Consider the following 12,368-nt stretch of genomic DNA (forward strand, 5'->3'; position numbering starts at 1 on the left):
TACTGGACAGAGGAGTTCACTTTTTTGCCATTTTATACATTACCAGTAATACTCCATTATACAAGTCAATCCTACATATCTGTTAAAACCAGAAAGAATCTCCCCACTAACAAATCAAATGGGTAAAAACACACTCTAAGTGAAGAGACTCAAGGGTCAGGTTTGGAACATTGTATTTGTCCAGCTTACATCATGCCACTGTGTAACAAAGGAACATAAGAGAATCCCAACTACTTTCTCAGGATCCTCTCTACTAGATTTACATCAAGATTGCAGAGCAAGTAAGGGGCTCACCTGGCTTCCATGTTTCCAACCACACGCAGGTAGTTCTTGTGCCGCCGAATTCGCCGCTGCACCTCATGGAACAGGTAGCGCAGCTGCATGAAAATCACCAGGCTCGCCATTGATAACCAGATATTGCCAAAGAGCTTGGGAAAACAACAGAGCAGTGATTAGAAACAAGCATCATGAGAAACAAGAAGCTGCATCAGGTCTTAAGAGACAAAGAACTCAAGAAACCAGCCCTGAAGAATTTCTCTTTTGTTGGGTCCATTCAGACCAACCACACATGTTCAAAGGTACTACCACTCATTACCTCTTCACATACAACTTTGGCAGCACAGCATTTATAATTAAAATAAACTGAACTCAGTCTTGTCCAGCTTAGCATCCCCTGCTGCCAATGAAAATGATTCAGTCTGGTATTACTCAACAAAAAAAGCTAATAAACACCTACCAAACAGATAATTGCACACAGTAGTTAATACTCCTTAAAAAAGTTATTTGTAATGACTTCAACTACACAGGAGGAAGTAACTTCTCTGTAATATCTGGTTTCTAAAATAAGCAAAGTAAAAAAAAATATTAAATATGTATACCCAATAACCTTTATTTTAAGGCCAGTCTATTTGTTCAGCACTATGTCCAGTATTTCATACCAGCATATGAATATGATGCATCAAGTCCAGGGAAAGCAGGGTTAGCTCCATGACAAAATCTGTGTAGTAGACGTAAGTGCCTTTGCCCTCCCACGTTCCTTCATGGTTGAGATCCCAGAGATGAACTACATATCTGCAAGAGGAAGGAAATTAACATTATTCTTTTTTGTTGTTGTTGTTCAATAGCATCTCTATAATTCAAACTATTTTGTCCATTTTTCAAAAAACTTCTGGATATGGATTCTTTCTGAGGCTCTGTGCCCACAGTCTATGCTCACTCAAGGAGGACTTCTTTTAATGTTACTGGTTTCAAACAGCAACATTTTTAAAAAGCAAAAAGCAGTCAATGCTTGGCCCACACTGGCACTACAGACACTGCCAGCTGATAGAAAAGATGCAGCATTTTTTAAAAACTACTTCAGGTACTGAAAGTCAGTCTTAGGATTACAGCAACTACAGAAGCACATTTTTCAGCATGTGAGGTGTTTCTTAGGTGAGTCACTACAGCTGTGTCAGACCTGAAATGCTGACAGTGACCTGCACAAAGAGGCTCCTGCATTACACACCATGTCCTACATATGCACACACAGGTGTGTTACAGGTACACATGCATAGCACTTTTTTCAAAGCCAACCTTTGAGAGACCAGGGCCTTAAAACAAACCCTGTACAATGACATTAAGTAGCATCTATTAACCCTCATCCAGCAGCACCCATCCACTTTAATCCATGCCTCAAGCTATCACCACCCACTAAAGCTATCCATGCATTTCAACCCATATCTGTAAAAAGCATTCCTAAAATGCATATCCATCTGTAAAAATCATTCTTAAAATGCTTCTACACATATTTAATCCTTTGTACTATCCAACATATCTGCCAACTGTTTACTAGCTGACTTTAAAAGAAGTGTTCTGTAATTACCTAAACACCAGTATAATGTTTCATTCAAATAAAGGCTTCAGGGTAAGACACACACATTACTCAAATAAAAAGTCAATTGTAAAATTTGTGCCTAAAAATGGCACAGGCTAAAGCTAACCACCTTTGCTCATCTCACAGAATCCTGCAACAGTTTGGTTTGAAGGGATCTTGAAGATCATCTCTTTCCAATCCCTTTGGCTGCCTCATGCAATCAGGCCGTGACCACTTCCAGGATGGGGCATCCACAGCTTCTCTGGGCAACCACTCACTGTGCCAGTGACTCACTCATCTCACAGGGAAGAATCCATTTTCCTAGTATCTAATTCATCTCACAGGGAAGAATTTATTTTCCTAGTATCTAATCTAACCCTGTCTTCTGTCAGTTTGAAGTCATTCCCTCACACCATGCCCTTGTCCAAAGTCCCTCTCCAGCTTTCTTGGTGCCTCTTTAGGTACAGGATGGGGCTCTAAGTTTTCACTAGAGCCTTCTCTTCTCCAGGCTGAACAAGCCCAGCTCTCTCAGCCTGTCTCCACAGCAGCTGCTCCGTTCCTCTGAAAACCTTTAAGGCCTCTTCTAGACTCACTCCAGCAGGTCCACATCCTTCTCATGTTGGGAGCCCCTGAGTTGGATGCAGCAACTCCAGGCGGAGTCTCAGCAGAACAGAGCAGAGGGGCAGAATCCCCTCCCTGGACCTGCTGCCCACACTGTGGGGATGCAGACCAGGATGTGGTTGAGCTTTCTGGGCTGCAAGCACACATTACTGGGCCATGTCAAGTTTCTCATCTACCAACACCCCCAAGTCTCTCCTTAGGGCTGCTCTCAATCTCCAAACATGCATTTGCAATTCACTGAGGTAATTACATACACCTTTTGCATAACCATGCTATATCCACTACCATCCTGAACACACATCCTGTAAAACATAACTTATAAAACTTACCGTAAAATCACATGAGCAGTTCTGACTGTCACCAACAGAGACTGCAAAAGAGGAAGAAAAAAAACATACATATTAACAACATTCTGGCAGGGACAGTGGTTCAGAAGCAGGAGCTCAAGAGCTAAAACACAATTCATTTATTGCAGCTTAACAAGCCCTGTGAACCAATGGTCACTATAGATGACTGTGTGCACAATATACCTGAGACAACCAAGAAGCTTACAAATAAATATGGAAGAAGTTGTTCCCAAAGACACTATGCTTTTAAAGCAGCCACTAGTGTTGCTGTTGTTACGTGTCATTTTTTCCCAGCTACACACAATGTATTGCCTTTTTCAATTATTATCACTCAGCAAGTGTTGAGATCACAATCCCACCAACTACCTCTCCTCATCCCACTTCTTAAAAGAAAAAAAAAAAAAAAACAACTGGAACAACTGCATAATAACAGAAATTTCAGGAACACAATTTCATATAATTCCCCCCCTTTGCTGAGATGTAAATGCTGCTAAAATAACTTCTCTCTTTAATCATACTTATGTTTCTAGGCTATGTACAGAGAAAAAAACCTGAGCATATCAGAAAATGTAAGATCAGAAGTGCCAAGTCACCAAAAAGGTTAACTATATTTCCATGGGCTCTTATCATCTAAGAGACGATGGCCCCATCACCTCTCTGTAATCCATCAAGCCCACAGTGCTCCATCTCTTCATTCTATCCTCACAGTGAAAAACACCAGACGTGCTTTCCCCAGAGACTGCCCACACCACCCTATAGTTAGCAGGGGCCAAGTGACACTGAGATGCAGGGGATTTACAATGAGCAACTGAAACCACTTCTGTGATACTGGTCTGATGGCATGCCGTCAGCATAAGCACTATAAACAGGACAGAAGAACTATCAAAACCACTCACTTCCCAAAGTAGCAATAAGCCAGTTAGTTTGAATATTTTTTTCCATCTGTAAAAAGCATTCTTAAAGTGCTTCTATGCATATTTAACCTTTTGCAATACCCAACATATCTGCCAACTGTTTACTAGCTGGCTTTAAAAAAAACATGCAAAGATATACAGACTGGACACTGCTTGCTATACTATAATTCTTGAACACCATATATTAAGGCAAAAAATATTAATGTTTACTCAAAAATACAGACAACTCACTACTCAGCTTTCTCTGGGCATTTGCACATTTCACATCCACCCTCTGCAGCAAAAACAAAAAAAAAAAATTGCTGACAAGCAACAGAGAACATGGGGAGGTTACCTAAAGAACTTACCTAAAGAAAAACATCTATATTGTTTTATTGAAAGCCCTGAGCTAAATCAATGTTTGCAGAAGAGAGATTAATAGCTTAATGTAACTTAATGTAATTCATTCACACTAATGGAATACACTTGGCAGGGTCCCTCTCAAGGAGCATCATACAAGCCATCACCAGAAAAACATTTCAGTCTCAAAATTTATTGGTTTTTACTAAGAGCTTGAAGTCTGCTATGAGGTGTCACTGCCAGTACCCATACAGAAGGAAACCTAAATATTTTATTCCACTCAGATATGTGCTGGGTATTAAAATCAAGGAAGTTAGTCATGGTTGCCTAATCCATACAGGGAATATTTAAAATGTTCAAAAATGGCAATCTCCTATGAGAAAAAATTAAACAGATTAGAATTCTTTTGCTTAGAAGGAAAGGCAGTTAAGAAACAGGCAAAAGGATAATAAAATCACAAATTCTACGAAAAAGATGAAACAGGGAATGATTCTTTGCTTATTTTCACCATAAATGTATTTGGTAATAGCTAACATTTTTCCCTGCCCATAGCAGGGGGGTTGGAACTAGATTATTTTTAAAATCCCTTCCAACCCCTGTGATTATCAAACACAAGATTCAGAACAACTCAAACAGGACATCTTTCATGTACACAAAGCCAAGTAAATGTGGAATTTGTTGCCTTTGGATATTACAGAGGCTGACATACAAACAAGTTCAATGAATGATCAGACAACTTTCCAGAGTACATCTAGGACTACCAAACCCAATGGGTTTGTACAGCCCTCAGCTCAGGAATGCTCTCAAACACCAGTGGCTGCAAGCAAAATAGGAGACCCTTACTTCTGCATTCCCCACAAAGTTCCTCACTGCCCACCAGCAGCACAGCAGGGGATCCAGGGCTTGGCTGGATACCCCACACTTCCACTGACCGAGCCCCTCCTTCGGCAGTCAGCACACAGAACAGCTCCACTGAAATGAATAACTGGGCCCCATCCTGCAACCCCAAACACTCACACTACTACACAGCACAGCACTGAGGAGGCAGCACAGGCACCACAACACTCCCTGATTAACCTACCCCAAGCTGGTGTAATGCTGATAATCCTTCTGCCAAGCCAAGATAAGAGACATGACACCAAAGAGACCCCACCTTTGAGAGACACTTAAATCTTCCAGTACCTTTCCACTGTTTTATTACAAATCTGGTCTTGCACATTCTCATATTTATGGAAAATTAAGTGACATACTGATAACTGAACTGTGGTGTGACAAGCATCATATTCTCCTACTATCAGTTGTTTTCCTTCCTACTCTCTAACTCCCAAGTATCAACTCAAGATAGGAGAAGAAAAATAAATTGCACATGTTATTTGTTATCTGAGCTAATGATGTGCTAACACAACATACTTGGATTGGATTCCTCTCCTTTGTTAAAGATTATCACTTCCGCAGGCAGAGTGCAACAACCCACCACAACATCAAAACACATGTTCACTCCACAAACATACTGATGCTTAGTCCACAGTGCAAAGTGTTCAGGAGTGCAAAAAAATGCCTTGCTTATCTCAGCTGAGACACAACTCGTTACACAAACATAAGCAAAAGCCATGAGTATGCCTTAAGGAAAGGATGTCTCACTCCTTTTGGGGAGAAATGAAATAGAAAATACAACCTCAAAGAAAGAAGCTGAAGTGCTCATTACACTTCCATACACACTCACTCTATCTCTCAAGTGCTGTTTCACCGACCCTTCTTGCAATGCTCATGAAGCACAATCATTGCATTTTTCATAGGCTGTCATTTGATTTCAGCATCATTTTACAGGTCTACCCTCTCATTCTCTTCTTAAGACTAAGACTGTTTTCAGGGTTAAAGGCTAAAGAGAGAAAGCATGCCAATACGGCAACTTCTGGAAACAGAGGAGCATTTGTTTGTGTCTTCACAGTTTCTTTCTTACGGGAATTAAAAACAAATCCATTGTGTACCAGGATACCCCAAAGTGAGGGGTCCAAGGCAAAGCAGAAACCACAACACATATGAAGAAAGTCTCACCTCTGCTGCCATGAAAGCCAAAGTGTGCATGCCATGGGTGTAGCCAACAACTCCACAGACAACTGCTAATCCACAGCAGGACAGGAGCATGGCTATGAGCAGGGCCAGCACTCTGACGTGGCTGCTCATGGGTGTGGTAGGAGAAAAGGAAAGCTGCAACACAAATACATGACAGCTTAAATGAGTACTTCATCCACCGTGCCTTCCATTGTCACCTCACCAAACAAGACCACATTCAGGAAAATCTTTTGCTTTCTAGAATAAAACCAATTTCACAATGGTGAAATTATGTAGTAATAAATTATGAAGAATAAAGCTAAACCCACACACTATCCCAAAGCCTCATTCATGTTACTGTCATTTACAGTCACATTTTAACAATCAGTTACATTTTTTTTATTTACAATTACTATGATTATTTGAGCTGTTTAAATCACCTGTGCAAGTAAACCAGAGACACAGTGGTCTGTGCACCAAATCCACAGCATCTGCTTAGGATTAATACGCATTTTACAAAGACACCTAACCTAGCACACAGTCTTCAAGCAACGTTTGGCCAATTTTTCACCAAACAGCTGACCTGAATTTTTCCAGCTTGGTCTTCCATCCTGTAGTTCTTCCACTGTCATTTTTTTATAGAAGAAAGAGATGTCTACCCAAAAAACCATTTAAGCTGCAGCTAGGGACTACTGAACAGACTCTGCTCAAAAACAGTTGTCTCAATCAATAGCATGCAAAGTGTGCTAAATCTCTAAACTACCTTAACAGAGGGCTACACCTGGTCTGTCTAAATCAAAAGCAATCCAAGCGGATGTTGGTCCATCCTCTTTTTTCCAGGGCAGGATGAGAAAGAACAGGACAAGGAAAGAAGGAGTGCCCAAAGCTTCACTCTGATCTGATTTACAAAACTGATTCCCATGGGTTTTTTTTTAATGGGTTCTTTCTTAATTCTTTGTATCTGGTTCAGCTCCACATGCCCCATCTTCACAAGGCAAATCATACAAGTATCATTTGTCCAAGCAAAAATTGAATATGCATGCTTTGAATGCAAAAAAGAATATAATAAGGATTTCTTCCCATGTGACTCGTCTTCTTTCACAGCTTTCTGAACAAGACTAAAAATACCAGATGACTGCCTTGTTCACTGTTGTCTTAATTTTCCTAACCCTAGCCAATTCAGTTTCAAATTTAAGTGCTTAGCTACCTGTGAATTAACAGGCCTTACTGGACATTACGATAAAAAAAAAAAAAAAAAAAAAAAACTGCAAAGCCCAGATCTACCAAAAAAAGATTCATGGATTCAATTCAGGTCAAACTTCTATGCCAGGAGAGAGGAGCCTAGGAAAACGCAGGCCTGTTATAGTTTAAAGACCAAGATTTACTGTTTAAATTACAGTATCTTCTTCCTTGTCTAGCCTTCAATTTCTGCATCTCTACCTAATTTATTCCTGGTATTAACACAAAGTGGAATGTAGCTTAGAGAGCAAACTGCACAGTATATTGTAAAGACAGTGGCAGTCAAAATTCAGTATATCTAAGTGAGTGTGAAACCTGTGTACAGAATCTGCAGAAACAGGCTCCATAGGCCAATCCTAAAGGGCACCAATCTAAGGGATGCTCTGTTGTTAAGATGTCTTTACTAAGGAGTGCTATGAAGCCATCTCATCCAGTTATGTAATAGTAATTACAGGGCACATATAAGGAGCCATTTATTACAGAAAATAAGTATCTTCAGCTCCATTTGTCTCATGGGAAAACTGAAGGAGTAAGATTGACATTGTACTTTAAAGCAAGTATTTGAAACAAATGGGAAGTGCACGTGTTCAGTACCACAAGGTGTGGAAAAGGTCTAAATGATCTGTTTGTACCTTATCTGAGCCAGTGCCTGAGCCAGAAGCAGAATTTGCATGTCCCAAAAGACAGCCCTTAATCAAAACTTACATATTCAAAGCGATCCTTGCAGAGCTGAACCATCAGATGGAGAAACACAAGTCCAGAGAACCAGAGGCACCACATCACTACTTCTTCCACTGTCTGAACATTCAGCACACCAAAAATGAAGATAAACTTGTAGAAAATGAAATTCCAGAATTTATCCTTGAGATGCTGTAAAGGAAGAGACTCAAGTAAGACACGTATTAAAAATACCAGCAGATGCTACTGTCTATCTAGTTTCTTGTACCATGGCAGCATAACTGTGCTACACAGCACACAGTGCAGTTTCCTGCAATATTCCTGAAACAGTGCTCAGCCCAAAGCAAGTCTGATCACAGTTTGATTCTTTATGCCCAAGTAACTCAGCTACCAGGCTGCAAACACACAGTCTTCTCTGCTGGAATAGCTGTCACAGTTAGTTATTCAAGATGCCCAAATTGCCTAGCACCTTGCTTCCAAAAACCTGCCAAAAAGTACAAATGATTAAGAAAAGATTATGAAGTCTGTTCTTAAGAATCACAATGCCTACAGTGGAGAATGAGATGGATGAGCAATGAAAATAAAACCATTCCCACACACACACAAAGTATGAAAGAAATAATATGATGTTCTCAAGCAGCAGACAGCAAGCCAGCTTGGAGTGGATTAAGAAATTTATGAAACAAAATGTTTTGTTAAAGTACATAATGATATCAGGAGTTTAGTTAAAACAGGTCCTGAAATCCTTAATGATGCTGCTGTTTTGGGCTCACCAGTATTAACAAGCAGCTTTCCTTTACGTGACAACTGAAGCAAACTCCCACTGTCCAAACACAAATGGACCCACACTGCTACTGCTTCTCACTTCAGTTTTTAAGAGGGTAGAGAACACCCTGGAAACCATCACCAGTTAAAATTCCACATCCTTATAGTCAACATGGACTGCAGAAAAAATCTGGCCCACTGCAGTTTGATAGCGTCTTGGTTTTAACACACCACTCAGAGCCTCTACAAGGTATGAATTACAAATACAATAGGCTTTGAGAGAGCCACAGTTATTAATGAGGCTTTGTGTGCCTCAGTTCTGCATGTAAAAAATCATCATGGCTTGATTCCTCCTATAGAACTCTTTTTACAGACTTTTTTTTTTTTAATATGTGAACAAACTCCAAACCACTGCTTCTGCATTTACATGAGCAATTTATGCATTTGCCTTACTTAAAAAAAAATATAGAGATACTATTCAAGGTCCTGCTACTGCTTTCATCTTCTGCAGGATCCTGTTTTTAAAAACTCTGGGCTTTCATAGTTCCTTTGCTGAATTTTTACAAACATTCTCAAATAGACAAGAGCAGGACTAAACATCCTCTGTTTTCTGTCCTGCTCACCTCCTTTCTCTGGGGATTTTCTTGCCTACTCCCTCTTAAACCTGCAGGCTGATAAACCATCTACTCAGTGTATGAGGATGGAAAGCACTTCTCCAGCAGTCAAGGTACAAAAGAGGGAACTCAAAACTGCCAGTGCTGACAACTAAAAAACGCAATGGAGAAATGCTGCCAGGTGCAGGCAGGATAGAGAAAAACGTGTTACAAGTGTTTTGAAGTGAGGTGTGCTTGTAAGAAATCTAACAGAGTTCATTAAAGACACAGGAGTTTTCAAGCTGACTGTGGGCTTATAAAATACAATAGGAAAAATTCTCTTCAAAATAAACTGGAAGCTTGTGGCTGTGGATATACTTAGCTAAGCAAATGGTAAGACATATATTGTAAAATTTATTTTTCTTGTGCAGTTTCAGCAATTCCATAAGGAAAATCACACCATGTGATTTTATTTGTCATGCTTCACAGTTTCCTTGTTTGCTGTCTCACCTGCCTCTCACTGACACGAAGAGCACCAAACACCATATACTGGATTAGCTTAGCAACCAGCATCAGAAAACAGCAGGCAGTGTTCACTAATACCTGGAAAGAAATAAAGCAGTCAGTGACAAATACTTCTGCCCTATTTAGAAGAAGGGAGAGAAGAGGAATGAACGAGTCTAACAAAACCTGCCATTGTTCACAGAACAGTATTAGTTGCCTTTTCTTTTGATGAAATTTAAGCCTGGCCTCTTCCAAGACACATGAAGTAGCTAAGTCTTAGCTATTTTTTTTTCTAGAAAATACTAACACAGTCAGTTTGATACAGCATTAAAGCCAACAAACTGCTCTACCTCTTCACAACAAATTATTTCATACAGATTAGCAAATTTCATAAAAGAACATGGGGACAAAACTTAGAGATCACCAAGATGCTCTTTTTGTTTAACATGTGGCAGATGAGAAGAATCCAGTTTGAATCTGTTGTTACAGTAAGAGGATTCAGAGGTTGCCTCAAAACATGCTGAACAGCACACAGCCATTCAGTATTAACACTGGTTGAGGCTTTGTTAGGAAACTTCTTTACAGAAAAGTGGCAAGAAGCAGAACACATGGGCCTGGGAAAACTGCTATCTCATATTTGGCAAAGGCACTTGTAATTAACTTTTGTCCTAAGTAGGATACTAAAAAGGCTAGAAGGTAGATGATGAAGCTTCGCTTGTCATTTCCAAAGGACATAACTTTTCCAGGATTCTTAAGGCTGTGAGACCAGGTTTCAACTGGATGAATATATTTGGTATATTAAAAACCAGCACATCAGTCAAGCAAGTATGTTGTGAAGCAGATGTCCAACTAGTGCCACCTTTGAGTGACAGACAGATGAAAAGTTCAACAGCAACAACTCAGCAAAAGTATCCAATATCGCTCTGTTGAGACTTTATTTCAACTGCAAATCAGTGAGCCAAAATTCATAAACCATTATGAAGTTTGGGTTTAAAAAGTACAGAAAATTTTTTCCTCTTGTTTCCTCTTACCTACAAAACTTTCAGTGCTATTAAAAAGAAAATAAATAAAGGCAGCAAGGCTCGAATACCTGACAGCCCCTAAATCTGATTTCTGGCAGAGCAGGTCGGGCAGTACTTGGCGAAGCTTAGGCCCAGCAAGCGCTTGGAACCGCGGCAAACGCTCCCAACAGCTTCTCCCAAGCCCCCCGGCCAGGACGAGCGGGAGGCGCCCGGGGAGCGAAGCACAAGCCGCGGGCTGAACTCTCTGGGCGCTCGGCTCTACCGCTGCCCCCACAGCCCGGGCCAGGCGGGAAGGGAAGCGGCTGCGGAGGCGGCCCGGGGCGGGCAGGGGAAAGCCAGCCGAGCCCCCTCTTGATTCCGCGAGCAGTTTTCAAACAACAATAACAAACACCCCCCGGACCCGCCCACCTCCCCCCGGCCGCGGGGAGGTGCCGGCACAGGCCGATCCCGATGCCAGCCCCGCAGGCCGCGGGCCCGCAGGCCCCGCCGCCGCCCCGGGCTCACCCAGACGCAGAGGCTGTCGGAGAGCAGGTAGTAGGCGACGTCCAGGGCCCGTGGGCCGGCGCAGCGCTGAGTCTCGGCCGACTCGGTGCCCGCCGCCCCGCCGGGCGCCTGGCTGAGGGCGCGGTAGGCGCTGAGGCCGGCGGCCAGCAGCGCCAGGGCGCTGAGCGCCGTGTAGGTGCGGAGGCTGGGCCAGGGGAAGCGCTCCAGGAACAGCAGCGGCATCGCGGAGCCCTCGCCAGCGCCCGGCCCCGGCTCGCCGCGCTCCCCCGGCTTAACGCCCGCCCCGCCGCCCCTCCCCGGGGCCGGGCGAGCCGCCCCACTGGATAAAGGAAACAGACCGGGCCCGAACCCTCCGCCCCGGCTCCGGGCGCCGCGTCCGCCCGTCACCCCGCGCGCTGAGTCACGGCCGGGGCGGCGCTTCCACCGGCCCGGCCCTGCCCCGCACCCCCCGCGCCCGGGACAGCGGCCGCACCGCCGGAGCCGCGCGTGGGGGAATTGGAGGGGCCTTCGGGAGGCCCCAGACCTACAGGCAGGGTGGCAGAGGAGAGCGCGTAGAGACTGCAGGAGCAGCGCCCTTGCAACAGGCAGCCTGGAACAAGAATTAGTCTCACAAACTACCGTGTGGTAAGGTGAGAGCTGCTCCTAAGTGCCAGGGCTCAAAAGCTGCACTCCTTGTTCTTGCGGCATCTGACTTCCAAACTTCCACCTGCCTTTCTTTACTTCGGCAGGCAAAAAGGATTCTGTTTCCCACTCCCCTGCTACCTGTATTTCCCCTAGCTGGTAGCTAAGAAACCATACACTCTACTCACCATCTGTCTGGGCCTTCCTTCCATAGGACCAAAGTGAACAGCCCTTGCACTACCTTTCCCAGCATTTTGCAGTACATTTGCCATACTGCACAGCTTCAATTTGACCAAAGCACCAAGCTGTCAGGATTG

General features: G+C 43.0%; 1 protein-coding gene across 1 annotated transcript in view; it reads right to left on the minus strand.

The window, feature by feature from the left end:
- The window catches only part of AMFR (autocrine motility factor receptor), a 28,706-nt gene extending 16,897 nt beyond the window's left edge, over positions 1–11,809 (minus strand). Inside the window, exons 1-7 of the mRNA XM_068202808.1 lie at positions 11,431–11,809; positions 9,911–10,003; positions 8,070–8,234; positions 6,129–6,281; positions 2,803–2,843; positions 939–1,071; positions 295–428 (exon numbers count right to left, since the gene is read on the minus strand). Coding sequence (XP_068058909.1) covers positions 295–428; positions 939–1,071; positions 2,803–2,843; positions 6,129–6,281; positions 8,070–8,234; positions 9,911–10,003; positions 11,431–11,652 — 941 coding nt within the window. The 5' untranslated portion in view covers positions 11,653–11,809. The remainder of the gene's footprint in view (positions 1–294; positions 429–938; positions 1,072–2,802; positions 2,844–6,128; positions 6,282–8,069; positions 8,235–9,910; positions 10,004–11,430) is intronic.
- Between the last annotated feature and the right edge of the window lie 559 nt (positions 11,810–12,368).

This window comes from Anomalospiza imberbis, chromosome 12 (genome assembly GCF_031753505.1).
Source record: "Anomalospiza imberbis isolate Cuckoo-Finch-1a 21T00152 chromosome 12, ASM3175350v1, whole genome shotgun sequence".
NCBI lineage: Eukaryota > Metazoa > Chordata > Aves > Passeriformes > Viduidae > Anomalospiza > Anomalospiza imberbis.